Source organism: Leucopleurus acutus, assembly GCF_964270905.1.
Source record: "Leucopleurus acutus genome assembly, chromosome: 12".
NCBI lineage: Eukaryota > Metazoa > Chordata > Mammalia > Artiodactyla > Delphinidae > Leucopleurus > Leucopleurus acutus.
This window is the reverse complement of record NC_139154.1, coordinates 26,216,844-26,237,352: the sequence shown is the minus strand read 5'-3', so window position 1 is coordinate 26,237,352 and position 20,509 is coordinate 26,216,844. Positions and strand designations below refer to the sequence as shown.

The 20,509-nt window shown below is 57.1% G+C and overlaps 1 protein-coding gene across 1 annotated transcript in view; it reads right to left on the bottom strand.

The window, feature by feature from the left end:
- Positions 1-743: 743 nt before the first annotated feature.
- SH3RF3 (SH3 domain containing ring finger 3) overlaps positions 744-20,509 on the bottom strand; it is a gene marked incomplete at both ends in the record, with an annotated part of 201,266 nt that continues 181,500 nt past the window's right edge. The window contains 2 exons of the mRNA XM_082851248.1: positions 744-912; positions 5,607-5,938. Of these exons, the coding sequence (XP_082707374.1) occupies positions 744-912; positions 5,607-5,938 (501 nt within the window). The remainder of the gene's footprint in view (positions 913-5,606; positions 5,939-20,509) is intronic.

Sequence of the window (20,509 nt, the reverse complement as noted above, 5' to 3'; positions counted from 1 at the left end):
GCGGCAGGGGCTCTGGAAGGGTGGACAGACACGGGCTTTTCCTAACTCCCTCCAATGCCCAGGCCCCTCTGGCCCCACGAGCACCGAGGCTGTGAAGACCTGGCTCTCCAGGTTCACATGGTGCCTGTGAAAGTTCTGCCTCTTTGGTGTCGCCCCAGAGATTTTTTCTTTCAAGCTCAACCAAGTCCCGACTAGTTTTACAAAAAGGCAGCACCAGATGTATGAAAAATAGGCAGTGAACGACCTGTTAGACATTTATGAAGTCTAACAGCTTGGCAGTAAAAAGACGTAAGAAAGAAGCACGAGGGAGAGGGGACAGTGGTGGCAAAGCACGAGGCACTGCTGCCACCTCGCCCCGCGGGAGCCACGTGCTGGCCTTGCCTGGACGGGGCAGTTGACGACCCCGGGCCAGGGCACCATGCTGAGGCTCCAGGTGGAGGTGCCTGAGGTATAGCCGGAGACGAGGGTCAGGACCCACGGGACACCCGGAGCCGCCCAAAGGACGCTCTCCAAAGCGCGGGGCCCTGCCCCCCGCCGGCCCCGCCAGCAGATGGCAGAGGAGCGCCCCGGCGGCATCTGCTCCCTGTCAGAGGACACAGACGGGTGGAAGGCGTGACCTCCTCGCCCCCGGGTCCTGCGCGAGCGGGCGTCCCCGCCAGGTCCCCAGAAGGACCCAGGGCCTCGGGCGGCCGCTCCCCTGGGGTCCCTGCACCTCCGTCCCTGGGGGGGCAGCAGTCACGGCCTCAGAAGCTCTCCACGAAGCTGCCGGGGAAGAGGCCGGTGCGGCCGTTCCTCTGCAGGGTCCCCTTGTACCAGCCGTCCTCACGCTTCTTGTGCACGAAGACCACGTCCCCTTCCTTCAGCTCGATCTCTGCCTCGCTCTGGGGCGGGTATGACACCACCACGCGGTACCTGGGGAAACAGATACCAGGGGTGAGCCGCCCACCACCTCCCAGGCTCCGGGGCTCCGTCCCTGTTTTCAGACCAACGTGCCATAGATCCACCTGGAGACGTGAGTCTCCGCTGTGCCTCTGCCTGCCAGGCGCCTGAGCTCCGACCAGGAACAGACCCCTGGGCCTCGGCAGCTCCCTGGAGCTGAGACAAAGGCCTGCACCCCACACCTGCCCAGGAAGCCTCAGGGGAGAAGGCTCTGAGGACCAGCCTTGCTCTAAAACGCCCGAGGGCGAGGGCAGACCGGCCATGCGCGTCCCTCCCTGCCGCCCAGCCCGGCAGAGCTGCCGGCAGCCCCCTCCAGCCGGGGACCCCACAGGGCTCGTGCGTCCCGCTGTCCCCAAGCCCACTACCCTTACGGGGGGCAGGACTGGTCAAGTGAGCTGGGGGCTCCGTGCTCAGATCCTCACTGTGGGTGGTCTCGTGGCCCGCAGGGCCGCCTGTTCTCGCTGCCTGCGAACCCCAGCTCGTAGGCACCACGGACCCCGCGGGCTGGGTGCGGGGGGAGGGGCGGGGTCAGCAAAGGCCTCCCCATGGACCCGCCGGGCGCCCAGCACGCTCCTCTCCCTCCACCTCCAGCCCAACATCCACACCGCCCTCCTCCACTGGAAGCAGGTCGCTGGGACTAGAGGCAAGCTGGGAAGAGGCTCTGTGTTCCCGTCGCCCCCCCGCAAGCGCACCGGCCCCTCCCGGTCACGGACGCCGGGCCTGCCTGTCCCTGCCGTCCCCGGGCACCGCCCACCACTCCCTCCTCACCAGACCGACCTCAGCCCCACGCTGCGCCCCCGTGTCCTCGGGGCGTGTGGGTCGAAGGGTGGGGCTGCTGGGGGGGTCGCAGGAGCAGCGGCCAGGAGCTCGCACACAGCTGACCCCGTGCCCTGCTCCTGGGCCCAGTCTGGCCAGCACCCCTGCCGTGGGCACTGGCGGAGCAGGAGCGTCTGTGGGCCGGGGAGAGCAGTTCAGGGCGCCCTCCGTCCTCTGCCCCCCGCTCCCAGCCCCGCCCTCAGGGCCCGGGTCCTCCTCCGAGTCCCGAAAGGCCCAGGCGGCCTCCCTGGGCCAGAGGTGCAGACTGCGCTCGCCCTTCCCTCTGGCCACCTCCCCATGCCCTCCGAACTCCAGGCTCTCCTGTCCCCCCTCCCTGGCAGCGCCTGGCCTGGCCCTGTCCCCTGGGGAAGAGGCGCAGGTGCAGAAGCCCCGGGCGGCCCTAGGAGCTCACGGGCCCAGCCCGCTCCAGGCGGCGGAGGCGGGGGCAGAGAGGAAGCGGCCGCGAGGCCGCCCGGCCCCCCTGGTGCCTGCAGCGTGCAGGCCGGGACAGTGGCCACCGCGGCCCCTTTCAGGGAGTGGACGAGGCGAGGAAGGGGACAACAGCTCCTGCCCTCCCAGCCCCGCGTCCCTGCAGATAGAGGGGACACAGCAACGCCCGTGAGATCAGCCAGCACACACAGACTGCAGCTCCCACACCCCGGCGCCCAGGCTGCAGGACTGCCAGGACCAGCACCGCCCCCCTCACCCCGGCTTCCTGCCCATCCCCCTCCTCCAAACACCACCCCCTTCCCTCAAGTCCCCAGGAGAGAACGCGTCGAGATCATTCCTCACGCTCCCAACATAAGTTTCAGCTTTAGCCTCAACTGCCAGATGTGAAACACGCAACTTCAAAAGTGTAATTTGCTAGAAAAAAATTTATCTGGTGCTTCTGAGCAATGCCGTGATTTAATGAGCCCGGATGGATGATGTGGGCTGAGCGTCTACAAGACCAGCACTCAGTTTTCTGCCCAGATCCTTCCAAGACGCTGAAAGAAACTGATGCTCAGCGGCCCCAAAGGGCCAAGCGAACAGTGGCCCGATCCTGGCGTCACACGTCAGACTGTCCTGAGCGGCTGCGCCAACCACAGCCATCTGCAGACATCAGACTCACGGACCAAAGGCGCAGAATTCGAAGGGAATCCGACCACTGCGCATGCAGTCGCTTTGCCTGTGGGGTTGGGCATATCCTCCGTGTCACCAGAGGGGCCCTTCAGAGCCCCCGTGTCGGTCCCCATGAGGGCGAGTGGTCTGGGGTCGGGGGCTGTGGGCATCACAGTGGTGTCCCTCCAGGACCTTGAAAATGATAATACACCCTGGACACCAAACTCTAAGGTCTACACATGCCTTGGGTCCCTGTGGCGGCTCTGACGGATTCCCACGAACAGTGCCTGACAACGTACACGTCTCATCTGGGGGTTCCGGAAGTCCGATGTTCGACACAGCCTCACGGGGCGAAGTCGAGGGATAGAGGCTCCGGGGCAGGTTGTGTCCCCTCCCCTCCTCCAGCCCCCAGAGGCTGCGGCATTCTGGTGGAGGCCTCTCCCTCCATCTCAAATCCAGGACGGCGGGCCCAGCTCCTCATCCACCTGCGAGGACTCCTGAGGTCACACGGGCCGCCGCGGGGCCTGCACGACCTCTCCACTTTAGGGTCAGCTGCTCGGTCCACCTGCTACCTTACCCTTGGTTTGGGGATTAGGGCACAGACGTCTTTGGGAGCCTCCCATGACCCACAATGGATCAAAGCAAGAAACTCCTAAATCCCAACAGAGCCGAACAGCTGAGGCCGGCGAGAGGTGAGGACACACAGACGGGGCGTGTGAACAGGTGGGGAGGCCTGTCAGTCAATGCAGAGGTGGGGGGACCACGGCCCTCACCACGGCCTCCCTGTCATGTACGTCATGTCACACAGCGTCGTCTCCCATGTCATCTCACGCGTTGTTACGGTTGTTTTTGCCCTTGGCGTTCGCTACGCATTCATCCTTTTCCAGGTATTAATCTAGGTGTTTTGCAGCCATTATAGCCACCAGGCACTATCATCCCCGTGTTGTATGTAGGGGCCGGGACTCAAAAAGCAGACACTCGTTTGGGTGAAATGCCTGTTAAGTGGCAGGTGCTTCTCTTGCTGCAAGATTGTGATGCATGTTGGGGGCGTGGACCGAGCCCAGCCTGCCCTTCATGCACAGCCCCCCTTGGCGGGCCCCCAAACAGGGGCTGGGGTGTGAGTGAGGGTGCGCTCTCCATGCAGGACTCTGGTCACAGCTGCGAGGTCAGTGTGACCCACCGGCCCGAGTCCAGGTGTTTCGGGAGCTGCCCCGGCCTGAAGGTGACGTTGCCATTGTCACGTCCTCAGCTCCGACCTGCTGGGGGCCGGTACATGGGAGTCCTGAGGGCTGCGCGGGGTGAGGGCCGCGCTAGGCAGTAGTGGTCACTAAGGAGCTGTGCAGGGTGCTGGAGGCAGGAGGGCGCCCAGGGCCCCGGGTACAATATCCCCAGTTAGGATAGTCAGCTAACGGGAGTAACTCCCTGAACTTCCCAGTTAATCCAGTCAGCTAACGGGAGTAACTCCCTGAACTTCCCAGTTAATTCAGTCAGCTAACGGGAGTGACTCCCTGAACTTCCCAGTTAATCCAGTCAGCTAACGGGAGTGACTCCCTGAACTTCCCAGTTAATCCAGTCAGCTAACGGGAGTAACTCCCTGAACTTCCCAGTTAATCCTAGACTCCCATGATTTCTTTACAACAGGGTCTTTAAGCCCTTTGTGGAGTCTAGAAGTTGAGGATCTGGGAAGGCAGAAACCCAGGGGAAACACGAGAGCAGCTTCGACATGTTTAGGGACCTGTCATTCCCCAGAGCCCCCAACTTTGGGACCCGGAGGAGGGGCCGGGACCTCCATTCAGAAATCACAGGCAGCTGGGTTGGTCCCGTGGCAGAAAGAAGGTTCTGACGTGGGAGAGCTGCCCGAAGGCGGAGGCTCCCTTGGGGAAGGAAGTGGAGGGAGAGAGGAGGGGGTGTGTGGTGTGCACTTGGTGTGTGTGTGTGTGTGTGTGGTGTACATGGTGGGTGTGCGTGTGACGTGTGTGGTGCGTGTCAGGCCAGACGGAAGGGCTGGCATCGGTCAGTGTGGCCGAGTGGGGGAAGGATCTGCCAGAAATGCCAGGACTGCGCGCTCAGGAGATGCTCCCCTTTTCACCGTTTAGGCAGCTCTCCCAGCAGGAGGGGCACTTAGAAAGGAAAGCGTTTCCTCCCCTGAGCGCCCTTCAGCCCTCTTTGAGGCTCTCTAAGGACCGATGACTCAAACGGGATGGCCCACAAGCAGGACACCAGCCTCTGGCCGCTTCCACCCGAGGCCTTGGGGGACTCAGTTTCCTGACCTGGAAAACTCTATGCTGAACTCTAAGAAATTGTTGTCTTTGGCAAAAAACACGAATACCGGCCATTTCACAAGGTGTAACCCTGAAGGCAGTTTGGGGCCAGGTGTCAGAGTGGGCCGAGCCTGGAAGAGCTTCCCCAGGGCGGGGCTCGCTCAGGCCTACGGGGGACTCAGCCCAGGGTCACTGCGGGGTCCTTCGGGGCAGGGGGTTGCAGGTCCCTCACTCCACTGCTCGCTCTTTGGGCTCAGGACACCATCAGTTCCACCAGATTTCCAGATGGATCCCTTGTAAACACAAACTCAGGACCCAGATGGACTCAGAACGTGAAACATGCTCCCGTTTTATCTGAGCTGATGGGATAGTGAGGGCCGCCTGGCAGGTTGAAACCCCAGAAACCTGCGTCATCCCTGTTCCCCAACATGGCTCGAGACCTCACAGACCACCACACCCAGGCCCAGGAGGACGCAGGCCCACCCTTACCTCTCTCTGGGCAGCAGCTTGGGCTCGGGGCGGATGGCGGCCGCGGAGAGAGGGGCCTGCCGGGAGGGCGACGGGAAGCTCAGATCCAAGGAGCCCGCCTTCCTGTGCAGCGGCTCCAACCCCAAGGCCCCCTGCATCTCGCCCTCAACGGGGCAGGACCCGGCCCTGCCGTGGACGGACAGTGAGGACACTTCGGGCCCCACCGCGCCCTGGAGGGAGGCGTCCGCCGCTGCCCGGGGGTCGTGGGTGGGCGAGGTGGACGGCGGGGAGCGTGACTTCCTCCTGGTGGACGCGCCGGCCAGCAGCTTCAGAAGCCCGGGCTTCTTGTCTTTCTAGAGAGACACACAGAATGGAGTCAAGTGGGTTAGTTCTCCCGGAGGCCCTCGTCGTCAGCGAGGGGGTAGGACCCTGTCAGGAAGCTCTAAACACGGTCCCGTAAAGATGCTCAGAGGAGGAGAACGGCGGAGACGGAAAGCCGTCCCAACTCCTTCCTTCCCCAGACGTGGCACAGGTGCCAGCACAGACCTGGGCCCGGAGGTGCCGATCCGACAGCAGCCCCGCCATCGCGGGACCGCGTTCCAGCCTGGAAACTTCACCTGGAGGTGGGGTGGGGGGCTGGTTATTCCACGTCAGCCGCCCCCTGCCCCGGGCTCACAGAACCCACGTGTACAGACACGGCCTCACGTGGAGGCCCTGGCAGCACCGCGTGGTCTGTGCCACACAGGGAGCCGAGGTGCGCGTGTGTGCGCACGTGTGAGTGAGCGGTGTGGAGGAGGAGTGCGTGCACGCAGAGACGCTTCCAGAGCAGTGTGCTCGTCCTGGAATCTAGACAGTGCCGTGGCCCTCCCGGGATTTACTTTCTGACGCTGGTGCGGATGAGCCGGCGCGGGGTGTGGTGTGGTACAGGCAGCACACGGAGCCTGACGCTGAGCTCCCGAGTCGGCGATGGCTGCCACAGAGTCTGCTGTGGTCACGGGGCCCGCCGGACCCTACGGTGGCTGGATGGGGACTCCTCTGCCCCCAAGCTGGGGACGGTTAGTGGCGCTGAAATCCCCTTAAAGTGCACTTAGTAGGGACGTGCATAACCTCAGGGTAAGTCAATAACACTTTAGTATGAACAAATCTGACATTTTTCTCTACTCCCAGCACTGGTACTGATAGGAAGGATGGAAGCTGATGTCCTGCATGCTGTCCACGGCTGGCACGGGCGAGCCCTGGCCTGGAGGGGAGCAGGTGTGCAGGGCACGTGTCACAGGGCAGCCCTCTTCCAACATTCAAGAGAGATCTGTGCGTGGGGCACACTTAGGAGAGCTTCGGTCATTTGGCCACCGGGGGGCACCATGCAGATGGCTCAGAGGCGGCCCCGTCCTCCAAGTAGTGGGGCTCCTGTGGCCACCATGTGGAGGAAGCGGCTGCCAGGATGACAGTCGCCTAACCTGAGACCAGCAGGAGAGGCACTGGCTCCGGTGGGCCGGTGGTCCCTGGCCCTCAGGGCCTCTGGAAGGGGAGCCACGCCGCAGCCAGACACCCAAATGCTGCTGGGTCTCAGGCAAAAAAGCCACAGGGTCAAATGCGATCCTGAAGTCCAAAACTCTTACAAGTGATTTAACTGTGTGTGTGTATGCACGTGTGTGTGTGTACATATGTGTTTGTGTATGCGTGTATATATACGTATGCATGTATGTGCAAGTGTGTGCGCATGTATATGTGTAGTGCGTGTGTGTATACATGTGTGCAGGTACATGTACGTGTGCGTGTGTATACATGTGCGTGTGTGTGTGCGTATGATGTGTGTGTATGTATGTGTGCACGTGTGTGTAAGTAAGCACACAGGTGAATAAAACTAAGAGCCACATGATGGGTCCCCAGGGCTGCCAGTGGCCCTGTGGTACCATCCACGACAGGGGGGGCCGTCACCCGACCCGCCTCGTCCCAGGGCTGCCCCAGAACACCACGCGGGCAGGGGGCATGGCTCTGACGTCCCGGCGCCCCCGTGTCCATCCCGGGCCGAGAACGCTGCGGGCACCGGATACGCGCCCCCGAGCGGACGCGATGGAGGTCATGGGCTCGCCGGCGGGGGGCCCTGCGGGTGTCCTTCCTCCTGACGAGCACGTGCCATCAGTGAGCGCCTGCCTCGCGGACCCACAGGAGCCCCGGGAAGGGAGGGCGCAGGAGGCCGGCGGCTGCGGGTCTGGAGCCGGGCGCCCACACGCGGGGGGATTTCCTGTCGGTCCCCGTGGTCAGTCACCACCGGCTGCCCTCCCACTGACCTCGGCGGACGCTGCCCGCCCGAGACGTCCGCGTCCACACACCCCGTGGAGCGGAGCGCGGGCTCGGGGGCCGGTCCAGCCCCTCCGGGCCGCCCTGGTCTGTGGGCGCAGCCGAGGACCCACCGATGGGCCCCTCGTGGGCGGCGCGAGAGGGTGGACGCGTGCTGGGGTGGATCGGGGCCAAAAGCTCATGCTAAAGGAGCACGGGTTTGCTGGGGTTTCCCGGGCCTTTGCAAGCCCAGGCGCCGTGGGCAATCGCGCCCTATTGCTTTTCAGGGCCACCGCTTTCCTCACAGCCCCCCTCCGCTCCTGGCTTAAATTCCCCTCCCCTAAGCACGGGTCACTTTCCACCCCAGTGACCCTCTGAACGACCGAGGCTCAGTCATTTCAGCCTTGCTGGGGGACCCCAAACATCTGAACTGTGGGAACACAATGCCCCCTGTCCCCCCACCGGCTGCGGGGGGCGGAGGGCACATCTCCAGAGAAAGGGGCCCTCGCTCCCAGCTGGGCCAGCCCTTCCCCTGCGACGCCCCGGCTCCCTGTGCAGCTGACCGCCCCCACCCTGCCTGCCCCTCCCCTGACACAGCTCACCCCGGCGGGCTGTGCACTGGACGCCGGGAGCCCAGGGCAGCCCCGGTCCAGTCCCGGCTTTGCGTTTGGCTCACCGAGTGTTTAGGATCAGTGCAAGAGCTGGTTTAAACTACTACAGTCCTCACAAAATATGATTCTGTTGCTGTTTTTATGGTGTGTCTGGATATTTTTAAATGTTTGCAAAAAAAACAAGTTTGAACAATCTTTAGCTGCCGATACGTCTCTGCTTGTTCGCTGTTGGCAGGGCCACGCAGCGAACGGGATCTTGGCTCCCCGACCAGGGATTAAACCCGGACCCGTTGGCAGGGAAGCGTGGGGTCCTAACCACTGGACTGCCAGGGAATTCCCTGCCAATACATTTTTCTTAAATGAGTAAAATCAACTTCACTTCCTGTTAACCCTTGCCTTGCCTTGGGAGAGCCCAGGGACCAGCACAGGGCTCTCGGCTCCAGCTGACACAAAGAACCAACCAGGGAGTTCGATAAAATGTAGATGCGGGGTTCTGCCCTCAAGGGTTCTGATTCAGCAGGTCTGAGATGGTTCTGATCCAGAACCAAGGAAGTGATCAATTAGAAGCCGATGGTCACCTGTGCAACCAGGTAAGTGATTCCAGAAGACGGCAGACAGCTAAGACACAAGGAGGGGCCCAGCATCATGGGAAGGTGATCAAAGAAGGAGACTGTGTCCCCTACCTACTAAGTGCCTCAGCCCAGGGGACAGGCATGGGCTTAAAGTCGTGCTATGAAGTGCTGGGGTGCACGGGGGTGGAGATTCTGACCCGTGTGTCTGGCTGCCTAGCTGGCTCCCAGGCGAGGCTGCCCTCCCCAGTTGTACATTGGGTGGCAAGGGCCATCGTTTGAGCAGGAGCTCACCAGGCACAGCAGCCACGCCAGGCATAGGAATGGGTGGGAGCCAGGCCTGCAGGCATGAGAAGCTCCGGCTCTCACGCTACACACACACCTGGGTCTGCACTCTGCCTCCCATACAAACAATGTCCTTACGTTAGAGAAGGGATTACAGGCGACGTTAGGGAAACAAGCACACCGGCACACACACACACACACCCTGAAATAAAGTCACATCCTACTTTAAAAGAGTCATCTGGAAATCTAATATTAAAAAAAGAGACGTTCATTCATTATAGGAAAACTGTAAAACATTTTACAAATAATAAAATGATAGTGTCTGTCCCCAGAGGCCTTGTTTCATAAAATATTAATGCAAAAACTTGGCCAAAGGAAAAAAAATTTAAAGCTTAAATTAAGAAGTGTTGCCAGTTAAAAGTCAATTAAAATTATGGAAAATTATCTCTGAAATTAAAGGAAGTCAAAGAGAATAGAATTTGATTTATAAAATGTGACATTTAATTTTTCAGGGAGTCAATTCATTTCATTAAAACGAAGTTAACCTGTAACATGGCCTATGAATGCCATGTCCTCACCATCATCTCCTCATTATCCTATGGTGATTAGGTGGAGAAATTACAACTAACATCACAGAAATACAAAGGAGTAACAAATTGTTACTATGAACAATTATACGCCAACAAATTCGACAACCTAGAGGGAATGGAAACATACAATCTTCCGAGGCTGAATCATGAATAGAAAAATGTAAATAAACCAAATACCAGTAACAAAACTGAATCAGTAATCAAAAAACTTCCCCCAAACAAAGGTCCAGGTCTAGATGGCTTCACAGGTGAATTCTACCCAAGATTCAGAGAAGACTTATACCCATCCTTCTCAAATTATTCCAGAAAACTAAAGAGGAAGGAAACTCCCAAGCTCATTTTATGAGGCCAGCATTTCCCTGATACCAAAACCCGTCAAAGGCACCACACACACACACAAAGAAAACTATAGGCCAATATCCTTGATGAACATAGATGCCCAAATCCTCAACAAAATACTAGCAAACTGAATCCAACAATACATTGTAAGGATCATACACCATGTCAAGTGGGATTCATTCCAGGGATGCTAGGATGGTTTAACATATGTATATCCAACAATGTGATACACCACATTAACAAAACAAAGGATAAAAATCATATGATCATCTCAATAAAAGCAGAAAAAGCATTTGACAAAATTCAACATACATTCATGATAAAAAGTCTCAACAAAGTAGATATAGAGGAACATAGCTCAACATAATTAAGGCCACATATGACAAACCCACAGCTAAATCATACTCAATGGTGAAACGCTGAAAGCTTTTCCTCCAAGATCAGGAACAAGACAAGGATGCCCGCTATGTTCTTCAACATAGTACTGGAAGTTCTAACTATAGCAATTAGGTAAGAAAAGTAAATAAAAGGCATCTAAACTGGAAAGGAAGAGTTAAAACTGTCACTATTTGCAGATGACATGATACTATATATAGAAAATCCCAAAGACTCCTCCAAGAAACTCTTAGAACTAATAAGTGTATTCAGCAAAGTAGCAGGATACAAAATCAATATATAGAAATCTGTTGCTGATAATGAACTATCAGAGAGACAAACAGAGCAAACAATCCCAGGTATAATTGCATCAAAGGAATAAAATACCCAGGAATAGATTTAACCAAAGAGGTGAAAGACCTGTACTCTGAAAACCATAAGACACTGAGGAAAGTGACGGCAGATGATACAGATAAATGAAAGATATAACACGTTCATGGAAGAACTAAGGTCATTAAAATGCCCATACTACCCAAATCAGTCTACAGATTAAATGCAATCCCTATCAAAATTCTTATGGCATTTTCCACAGAACTAGAACAAATCCCCAAATTCTTATGGAAACATAAAAGGCCCTGAATAGCCGAAACAATCTTGAGAAAGAAGAACAAAGCTGGAGGTATCACAGTCTCTGATTTCAGGCTATACTACAAAGCGACAGTAGTCAAAACAGTATGTTACTGGCACAAAAACAGCTCCATAGATCAGTGGGACAGACTAGAGAGCCCAGAAATAAACCCACACTTATATGGTCAATTAATCTATGACAAAGAAGGCAAGAATATACAGTGGGGAAAAGACAGCCTCTTCAATAAATGGTGCTGGGAAAACTGGACAGCTACATGAAAAAGAATGAAAGTGGACCACCTTCTTACATCATATACAAAAATAAACTCAAAATGGATTAAAGACTTAAATGTGGGACCTGAAACTATAAGACTCCTAAAAACAGAGGCGTATGCTCTTTGACATCAGTCGTAGCAAGATTGTTTTGGACCTGTCACATCAGGCAAGGGAAACAAAAGCAAAAATAAACAAACAGAACTGCATCAAACTAAAAAGCTTTTGCATAGCAAGGGAAACCACCAACAAAATGAAAAGGCAACCTACTGAATGAGAGAAGATATTTGCAAATCATACATTCAATAAGAGGTTGATATCCAAAATATAAAGAACTCATGCAACTCAATATAAAAAAAACCCCCAAACAACCCAATAAAAAAATGGGCAAAGGACCTGAATAGACATTTTTTCGAAGAAGACATACAAATGGCCAACAGACATATGAAAAGATGCTCAACATCACTAATCATCAGGGAAATGCAAATCCAAACGAAAATGAGGTGTCATCTCACACCTGTCAGAACGGCTATTATCAAAAAGAAAAGAAATAACAAGTGTTGGTGAGGGTGTAGAGAAAAGGGAACCCTTGTGTGCTGTTTGTGGGAATATAAATTGGTGCAGCCACTGTGGAAACAGTATGGAGGTTCATCAAGTAATTAAAAATAGAACTGCCATACGATCCAGCAATTCCACTCTGGGTACTTATCTGAAGAAAACAAAAACAGTAATTAGAAAAAATATATGTACCCCTTGTTCACTGCAGCACTATTTACAATAGTCAAGATATGGAAACAACCTAAGTGCCCACTGATAGATGAATGGATAAAGAAGATGTGGTACATCTATACAATGGACAACAATGTGTATATATACCCTCAGCCATAAAAAAATGAAATCTTGCCATTTTCAACAACACGGATGGACCTGGAGGGTATTATGCTAAGTGAAATAAGTCAGACAGAGAAAGACAAATACTGTATGATTCCATGTGTATGTGGAATCTGAAAAACAAGACAAATGAAGAAATAATCCAAAACAGAAACAGAGTCATAGATACACAGGACAAACTGTTGGTTGCCAGAGGGGAGGGGGTTGGGGGAGGAGAGAACTAGGTGAAGGGGATTAAGAGGTTCAAACTTCCAGCTATAAAATAAATAAGTCACAGGTATGTGATGTACACATAGGGGACGTAGTCAATAGCACTGCAACAACTTTGTATGGTGACGGATGAAAACTGGTCTTCTCGGGGTGAACGTTTCACAATGTGTAAAAATATCAATTCACTATGTGGTATACCTAATATGATATAATATGGTATTTTAATTTTAACTTAGAAAAGTCTAAAGTCCAAAGTAAATATCATCTAAATCAGATGTGGGTGAGCTCGAGCTATGATTCATCCTGAGGCAGATTTCCTCTCCAGCTGTGAGCCTGTGACAGCAAACTAATTACATGCTTCCCAAATGGAAAGGTGAGGGAGGCAGAAAATAGACATGCCCACTCCCAAAAGGAGAAATGGGAAGACGAGGGAGTGACAGGTCCAAAACGTAGCCAGGCACATTCCACTAGATCCCAAGCTGGAGAACAATCCTCCTTGGTCAACGCCTCTCCTCCAGGCCCACACCCCCGGCTTCAGTCAGAGGCCATCTCTGAACACTAGATCCCAAGCTGCAGAACAATCCTCCTTGGTCAACGCCTCTCCTCCAGGCCCACACCCCCGGCTTCGGTCGGAGGCCACCTCTGAATAGCCTTTGGGGCCCTTCATCCCTTTCCCGGTAGAAGAGTGCGTGTTTGCAGCCCAACGGCCCCGTGGTCTGGTCCTGCAGAATCCAAGGAGCCCCACAGCCGTCCTGCCGCCACCCTGCTTCCTCTGACCCCCGAAGTTCAGGCTGGCAGAGTCCTCGGTGCTTTAATCCCACCTCTGTTCCTGGCTCGGCTGCGACGGCTGGTTAAGTGCATGAGTTGCACCTGTGGCCTCTTTATCAAATGGTTTGGCCACATCCCTGGCATCTCTTCAGGGCACGCCTTCTCATTTTGTGCAATATGGTGAGGCTAAGGGTCTTCCAGATGTCCAAGCTCCGGTCCTTTTTGGTTAACAATCAACTCATGTCTTTCCTCTTGCGTTTAACTGCCAGCCAGCAGGAGGAACCACGCCTCTCCTTCAGTGCTGCTCAGAAATGTCCTCAGCTAAATATCCAACGTGGACCTTCTACAAGACACGAGGGACGGCTAGGCTGCTCCCTTTGCCACTTTCTAGCCAGGGCTGCCTTCCTTGCCATTAGCAGCAGCGCGCTCCTCCTTCCACCTGGCCGTCCTTCAGCATTCACGCCCCTACCAGAGTCTGTTCACGATCCCTCGCGAAGGACCCTCGCCAGAACTGCCTTTAAGGCCAAACGTCAAGCCTCCCAGCCTCTCTGCGTCGCCTGTTCCAAAGCTGCTTCTGCATTTTCAGGCTTTGTAACAGAAGCCCCTGCCACACTCACGGAACCCAAATCTGTACCGGTTGCCTCAGGCGTCCATAACCAAGCACCACAGCCTGGGCAGCTTCATCCGCAAGCCTGTCTTTACTCGCCGTTCTGGAGGCTGGGGGTGCCAGTGTGGACGGGCCCTTGGTGAGGACCCTCCTGGCCTGCAGACGGTGCCGTCTGTCAGGTGGTCACATGCACTTTCCTCATGACCCATCTAACCCTAATTACCTCCCAAGGGCCCCCCCGACTGGGGCTTCAACTTATGAATTCTGGGGGGACACACACATCCAGTCTGAAAAGGCCACAGTTACCTCAACGAGAGAGAGGACATTCAAGTACAGAGAGACGACAGGGACGGACCCCGGTCTCTGGATGCAGAACCCCAGACTCTCTCCGGCCACCTCACCGCCTGTTCCCGTGGTCGCTGGTGCGTGACGCGGAGGCTTTGCTCGTCCTTCACCCTCCAGGCCCTACTCTGCCCCGTGCCCCAGGGCCTTACTCAGTGTTTGCTGAGCCTACCCGGTCCCCAGCCAGCCACCGGAACACAATCACACGTCCAAGGCTGACCCGGCCCCAACTCGCCCTCAGCTCAGGCTGGAGCTCCTTGGACCAAGCCCCACCTTCTCTGCAGAACGCTCTCCCGCCAGCCCTGGGCTCCCGCACCTGCTGTCCACCAGATGCTGGCGGTAACCGCACACATCACCCTCTAACTTATGAGCAGCAGCACCCTGCGTACCCCCATCTGGCCCAGAGATCACCCCATGTTCAATGAGGGTCATGGTGTGGCCTGCACTCGTCACCAGCCCCCACGGCAGGAAGCCTGAGCAATGGACCCTGGGTGCCACCTCGAGATCTAGTTCAGCCGCTCCGGGGCGGCCAGGTCACCTCTCTTGTGACCCCTGGTCCATCAGAGGAGCAAGTGCTGGCATCCCCGACTCCTCAACGCCCCACGGGCCGTCCTGGCCTCCCGCGGGCAGGACTGAGCAGCTCGCACCCTGGGGCCCAGCCCGGCCAGCACCCCGAGAGGGCCCTGAACGCGGGATCAGAGTCTGGTCCAGCCTCTGCCGTGTAGCCCCGTGATGCTGTCACTGCGCCCGGGGCAGGACCAGGTACCCTGGGTGGCGTCACAAAGGCCACCACAGGGCAGGCGCCGTGGCCGGTGCTCAGCGAAGGTGGGAGGCCTGTGGCCGTGTACCTTCCACAGGGGCCAGGGCCCAGGCCAGGTCCCCATGCTGAAGGGCAGGGGCCACACCACCTGGCTCTCCTCCTGCCTCCCAGCCGGGTGCCCTTGAACGCGTGCTTGCGTTTCCTGGGCCTCAGTTTCCTCACCTGTGGAGTGGGGGTATCGACGGCACCTGCCCGAGAGAGCTGTCTGGGGACCGGATGAAATAAGACATGTGAGACGTTAGCCTGCTGTCACCAGCACGCTCTCCGTCACCATGGTTACCACACAGCCGTTTGGAGCCTTCTTTCTACAACAGCCAGTCCGTCCAGTGATACACGAGTCTCCCTCCACAGCTACATCTTACTGTTTGGGAAGGAAAGTACCGCTCCTCAGCCCAAGGAACCGCACCAGGACCTTTTCCTCCTAAAGCAGCGGTCCTCACGCGTAGCGAGCTTGAAACCACATTTCCCACGCACTATGACGACACACGTGGTGGGACGGACCCTCCCCAGTGCTGAGCTGCAGGGGCCATCAGCACACCCGGAGCAGGAAGGAGCATGGCCTGAACGTCTGTCCCTACCCAGATGTGTCACGTGCTGGGCCGTGAAGGACCTCAGGGGTCTGAACCAAGGTGGCTTCTGGGCTCTGTGAAGCCCCTGGATTTGCCAGGCTGGGCATGAGTAGCTTCTCACACAGGCCATGCCCCTCCCCGGTGTTAAGAAGCTGATGGCATAATTCAACTGAGAAAAAAGGAGGTGAAGGGCACTGGGTGTGCAGGTCTGACCGGCGGAAGGCATGGACGGGGCCGCGGGCCACCTGCACCCAGGCCGCTGCCGTGACATCAGCGGGAGCCGGAGGCCAAGCTCTTTGGGGACAACAGAGACAACAGGGCGTACTCTGCTCTCAGTCTGACAGCCCCAAACAGGAGGAAGCTGTGACAGACGAGAACTCAAGGAAAGAGGGAGGTCACATGTCACCCTGGGTGACGTGGCCAAGCGAAGCTTCCAGATGCGGCCACGGTGCTGTCTCTCCTCCCTCGACTGCCTCACGTGGCCCCTCTTGTAGGATCCGCGTCCCTGCCGTGCGCCAGGGCCTGCCATGGCTCCACCCGCACCCAGGGCTCGAAGACACCGCCAGCTCCCCCTTGAGCAGAGACCACGGAGGGGACGCATGAGTGTCTGACCAACAGCCGACTGACGTGCCGGCCAGCAGCCAGCGAGCGGCCCGCAGGTGGCTCCGGCCCGGCCGGCACAGCATCCAGGCCTCCCTCCGCTCAGCCGAAGCCCAGCCCCGGAGCAGAATCACGACAACCCAACGGGGGATGTTCTCCCACGCTGAGGTGCGGGAAGTTGTTGCGGCCTCTACGTGAGTTAACTTGAATTTTGTGCTGACTTAACGGCCTGTGTGTGACCTGTCAAACACACACTGCACGCCGGCTTTAATTATGAAAGAAAAGGGTGCCCTGACCAGAAGTAAAGAACGTCCATGTTATAATAAAGACTGGGGCTTCCCTGGTGGCACAGTGGTTAGGAATCCGCCTGCCAATGCAGGGGACACGGGTTCGAGCCCTGGTCCAGGAAGATCCCACATGCCGTGGAGCAACTAAGCCCGTGCGCCACATCTACTGAGCCTGTGCTCTAGAGCCCGCGAGCCACAACTACTGAGCCTGTGCTCTAGAGCCCGCGAGCCACAACTACTGAAGCCTGTGCTCTAGAGCCCGTGCTCCACAATGAGAAGCCACCGCAATGAGAAGCCCACGCACCGCAACGAAGAGTAGCCCCCACTCGCCGCAAATAGCGAAAGCCCGCGTGCGGCAACAAAGACCCAACAACAGCCAAAAATAAATAAATAAAGTTATAAAAAGAAAAAACAATAAAGATGAAATGCCTCCCTTCCCGGGACGCCAGCGCTGGTCCCCCATCCACGGTAAGCCTCCCTCCCCAGGGGCCAAGGCCACGCTGACTCAGTACATGCTGGTCTGTTGTTTTTTTCAACCTTGAAGGAAAGCATCCCTGGCTTGATGTTCTTTGTTCTGACGACACACAAAACTGTGCTGAAAACCCTGCTTCTCCAGGGCAGCTCCTCAGGTTACCTGAGAGGCTGTCTTCTGGGCTAGAGTCCTCAGTCTGGCTCAAGGAAAACTTTCCTATCCCTAGCAGAGACTGTTTATTATTTTCATCACCAAAAGTGAAAGTTGTTCGACACAACTGAGGCTGGGTGTGTGTTACATGGCAGACTTCACGAGATGCCTCCGAGATTCCCCGTCCCAGACCCAGCAGCAGGGTCGGGGTGCTGGCGGCCCTGCCCTCTGACGTGACCTTACCTGGGAGCTTCACAGGCACACGCACACGCCTCGAGCACAGGCACTGTAGTTAACAAGTGCGGGATGGAAAAATGAAAGCACCTCCCAACAGACTTCTTTGGAATAGTTTACAGAAGTACTGGAAACACGTACAAGTAACAGATGAGAAGAATTCCGTGCGGAAGGAAGCCCAGAACTGAACTTCAGCATATTTTTACTGGAAACACGAAGACCTCCAGACAACCTACAGCCAACCAAACCGCAGGGCCCTAAAATCCCAGGTCACACCCCGATGGGGCCTCGGAAACTGGAAGGCCCGCCTTGATTCGGAGGCAGGACGCATTGCCAGACGCCCGGGGACTCCAACCACGCAGGTCTGAGAGCATCAAAGGAGCAGAGCCGGAGCCGCAGGGACAGGTGCGATGCTGAACAAGACCGTCCGCGGCTGCTCTGGGCCACTCCTCGCGCCAGGCGGCTCATCTCCCCTGTGCCTCGGAGCCCCCGCGGCCCTCCCCTCGCTGTCAGGGATGGAGCACGCAGGGGTCTCTCCCTACGGGCCTCTCTCAGCCTTGTAACCGTCCCAGTAGCATCACTGGGGGTGGGCAGAGCAAGCAGGGCCCCCCAGGTGGAGAGGTGTCCTCTGCAGGCCCACCCGGAAGGAGGGTTCCATGGGGCTTGAATCCCATCGTTTCAGTCTCCACCTCCTGCGGGGAGAAGCCCTCAAGGAGGCGGAGGGCAGCCGCCCGCCCGCCACGTGTCCGGCTGGAAGGGGGCCCTCAGCAAGGCGGGCACAGCGTGAGGCTGACCCACAGGGCCTCCTGATTCTTTCTGACAGGCAGAGGCTGACGCGCTCTTTGGCGGGAAGGCTGTGCCTTTGTGGAGGAGGGGGGAGCGACTTTCTCTCCTCTGGGTCAGGTCCCAGCAGCCACCACGTGATGTGGGCTTGTGCCCCCCGAGGCCCCCCCTTGGGGAAGGATCTCCAGCCTCCCTCAGCCCTTGCACAGCACAGCCAAGCTTCACACGAAAGGTCAGGGACTTGTGCGTTGGGTCTCACTGTCTGAGCCGTTGGAAGAATCCCAGCACCTTGCTTCGGGTTACATTACAGCTGCCAGGGACTTGTCTGAATGTGAGCTCATTTGACCTGCACCCGAGTCCCCAGGGGCTCCAGGCCGGCAGCCTTGGTGTCCCCTGAGGATGTGGCACCTCGGATGCTGGCAGGCCTGGCGTGAGCGACAGCTGGGCAGGCTTCTCTGCAGTGGGACCTTCTGGAGCCTTCTCTGTGCCAATAAGCTCATCTTTAAATTTAAATTTTATCTTGTAGGAACACGTAACGAGAAATGTCCTCTTTTAGCGAGTTTGTAAGTGACCACGCTGCCTGGTAGACACCGTAGGGGCATTCACCGTAGGGACAGTCATCGGTGGATCTCTAGAAATAACCCACCTTGCTTCACTGAAGCTTTATCAGTGACCTTAAGTTTCAGTAAAGCAAGCCAAGTTCTAATAAGCTGGGTTTTCCTGCAGGAGTTTTTTATTTTTTATTTATTTATTTGTTGGTGGGCCTGGGGCTCTTCTGAAAATGAAGGGAGGGTTCTGACGATTTGGAAAGGTAACATCCACCCAGCCCGGTACAGGAAGGCCCCGAACACTGCTCACAGCTGCTCTGCACACCACCGGCTCCCCACGAGGGTGACCCTGCGGCCAGGAGACGCTGGCGACCACGGGTGGAGATATTTCTGGCTATTGCAGCGGGGGTGACGTGAAGCTGGCATCCTGCAGGTAGAAGCCGGGGCTGCTCCAGGCCCTCCAGTGCGGGACTGCGCGGGCGTCAGGCTCCCTCCCGACAGCGGCTGGGGGCAGACGCTGGCCGGTGGCCTTCGGCACCCAGACCGCCTCGCACCCTTGGCTCCGCGACCGGGGTGCTCAGGTGCTGAACCTGGAGGGTGGGGGCCGGTGGACCCTTTGCGTGGGTTTCCTCGGGGGGTGAGGAGGTGAAGAGAGAATGATCCAGGAGCCCTTGCAGAGCCACAGAGAACACTGGAAGGTGCTAGTCTGCTTCTGGGATGCGGGGACGGGGCCAGCTGGGCCGGCTCTGGGAAGGCCGCGGAGCTCTCCGGAGTCGCCCCACCCCGAGCGCAAGGGTCCCCAGGTCTCCAGAGCCATCCACGGCCCTGTCTCCTGCGGCAGCAAAGAAGTATCTGCGGCACTTTGGACAAGGGACAGGGCCAGGCCCTGACACTATCCAGGGAGGGCCCCACATCTCCCCTGCCCCCAGCGGGCTGCCTGTGGTTCTGAAGCCGACGACACAGCCCAGTGCCGTTCTGACTGAAATCCCACCCCCAGGCCAGCACGGGCCTTGCTCGCAGTGCCACGTGTCCTGCTCTTGGTTGTGCCCATGTTTTCCATCAACAGGGTGCCCCATCCACCGTGGAAACAGCCCCCCGCCCCGAGCTCTGCTAGGACCTCACCAGGCAGACATCCATGATCAGCTCGTACCCAAGCGACTCCCAGAAAACAGGGGCTTTCTTTCCTCGACCAGCCTGACACACAGCCATCAGACTCACACTTCAGCCCCGTCCTCCTGGCCCGAAAGGGCAGCCACAGACAGTGTGCCCGCACCCACTGCCCCAGGGAGTGGCCGGGGTCCTGTGCTGGTGGGCAAAACGCACGGACTCTTGGCGGCCGCGGCCCCAGCACCTGCGTCTCTGAACACCCGCCGGCCCTGCCCTGTCCATCTCAAGTGGGAGCCACACCCCAAAACCAGGGTGATGAGTCCAAACAGAGGCATGGCAGGTTCCCCCGGCACCATGGCCCAGTCCAGGACCGCACTTCCTGCATCTCTGTGGACCTTCTGACCCCGAGGGGGGCTGCTCTAGGGTGTGGGGATGTGATCCTCCAGGAGCACGGGTGGCTGTGTGATGGGGTCGAGCCACACACGTCAGCGGTTAGGAGCGAGGGGACAGAAGGTGCACCCCAAATCGTGTCTCTGTGGCATGAGGATTAATTTATTATGATGATTATATATATAAATATGATTCAC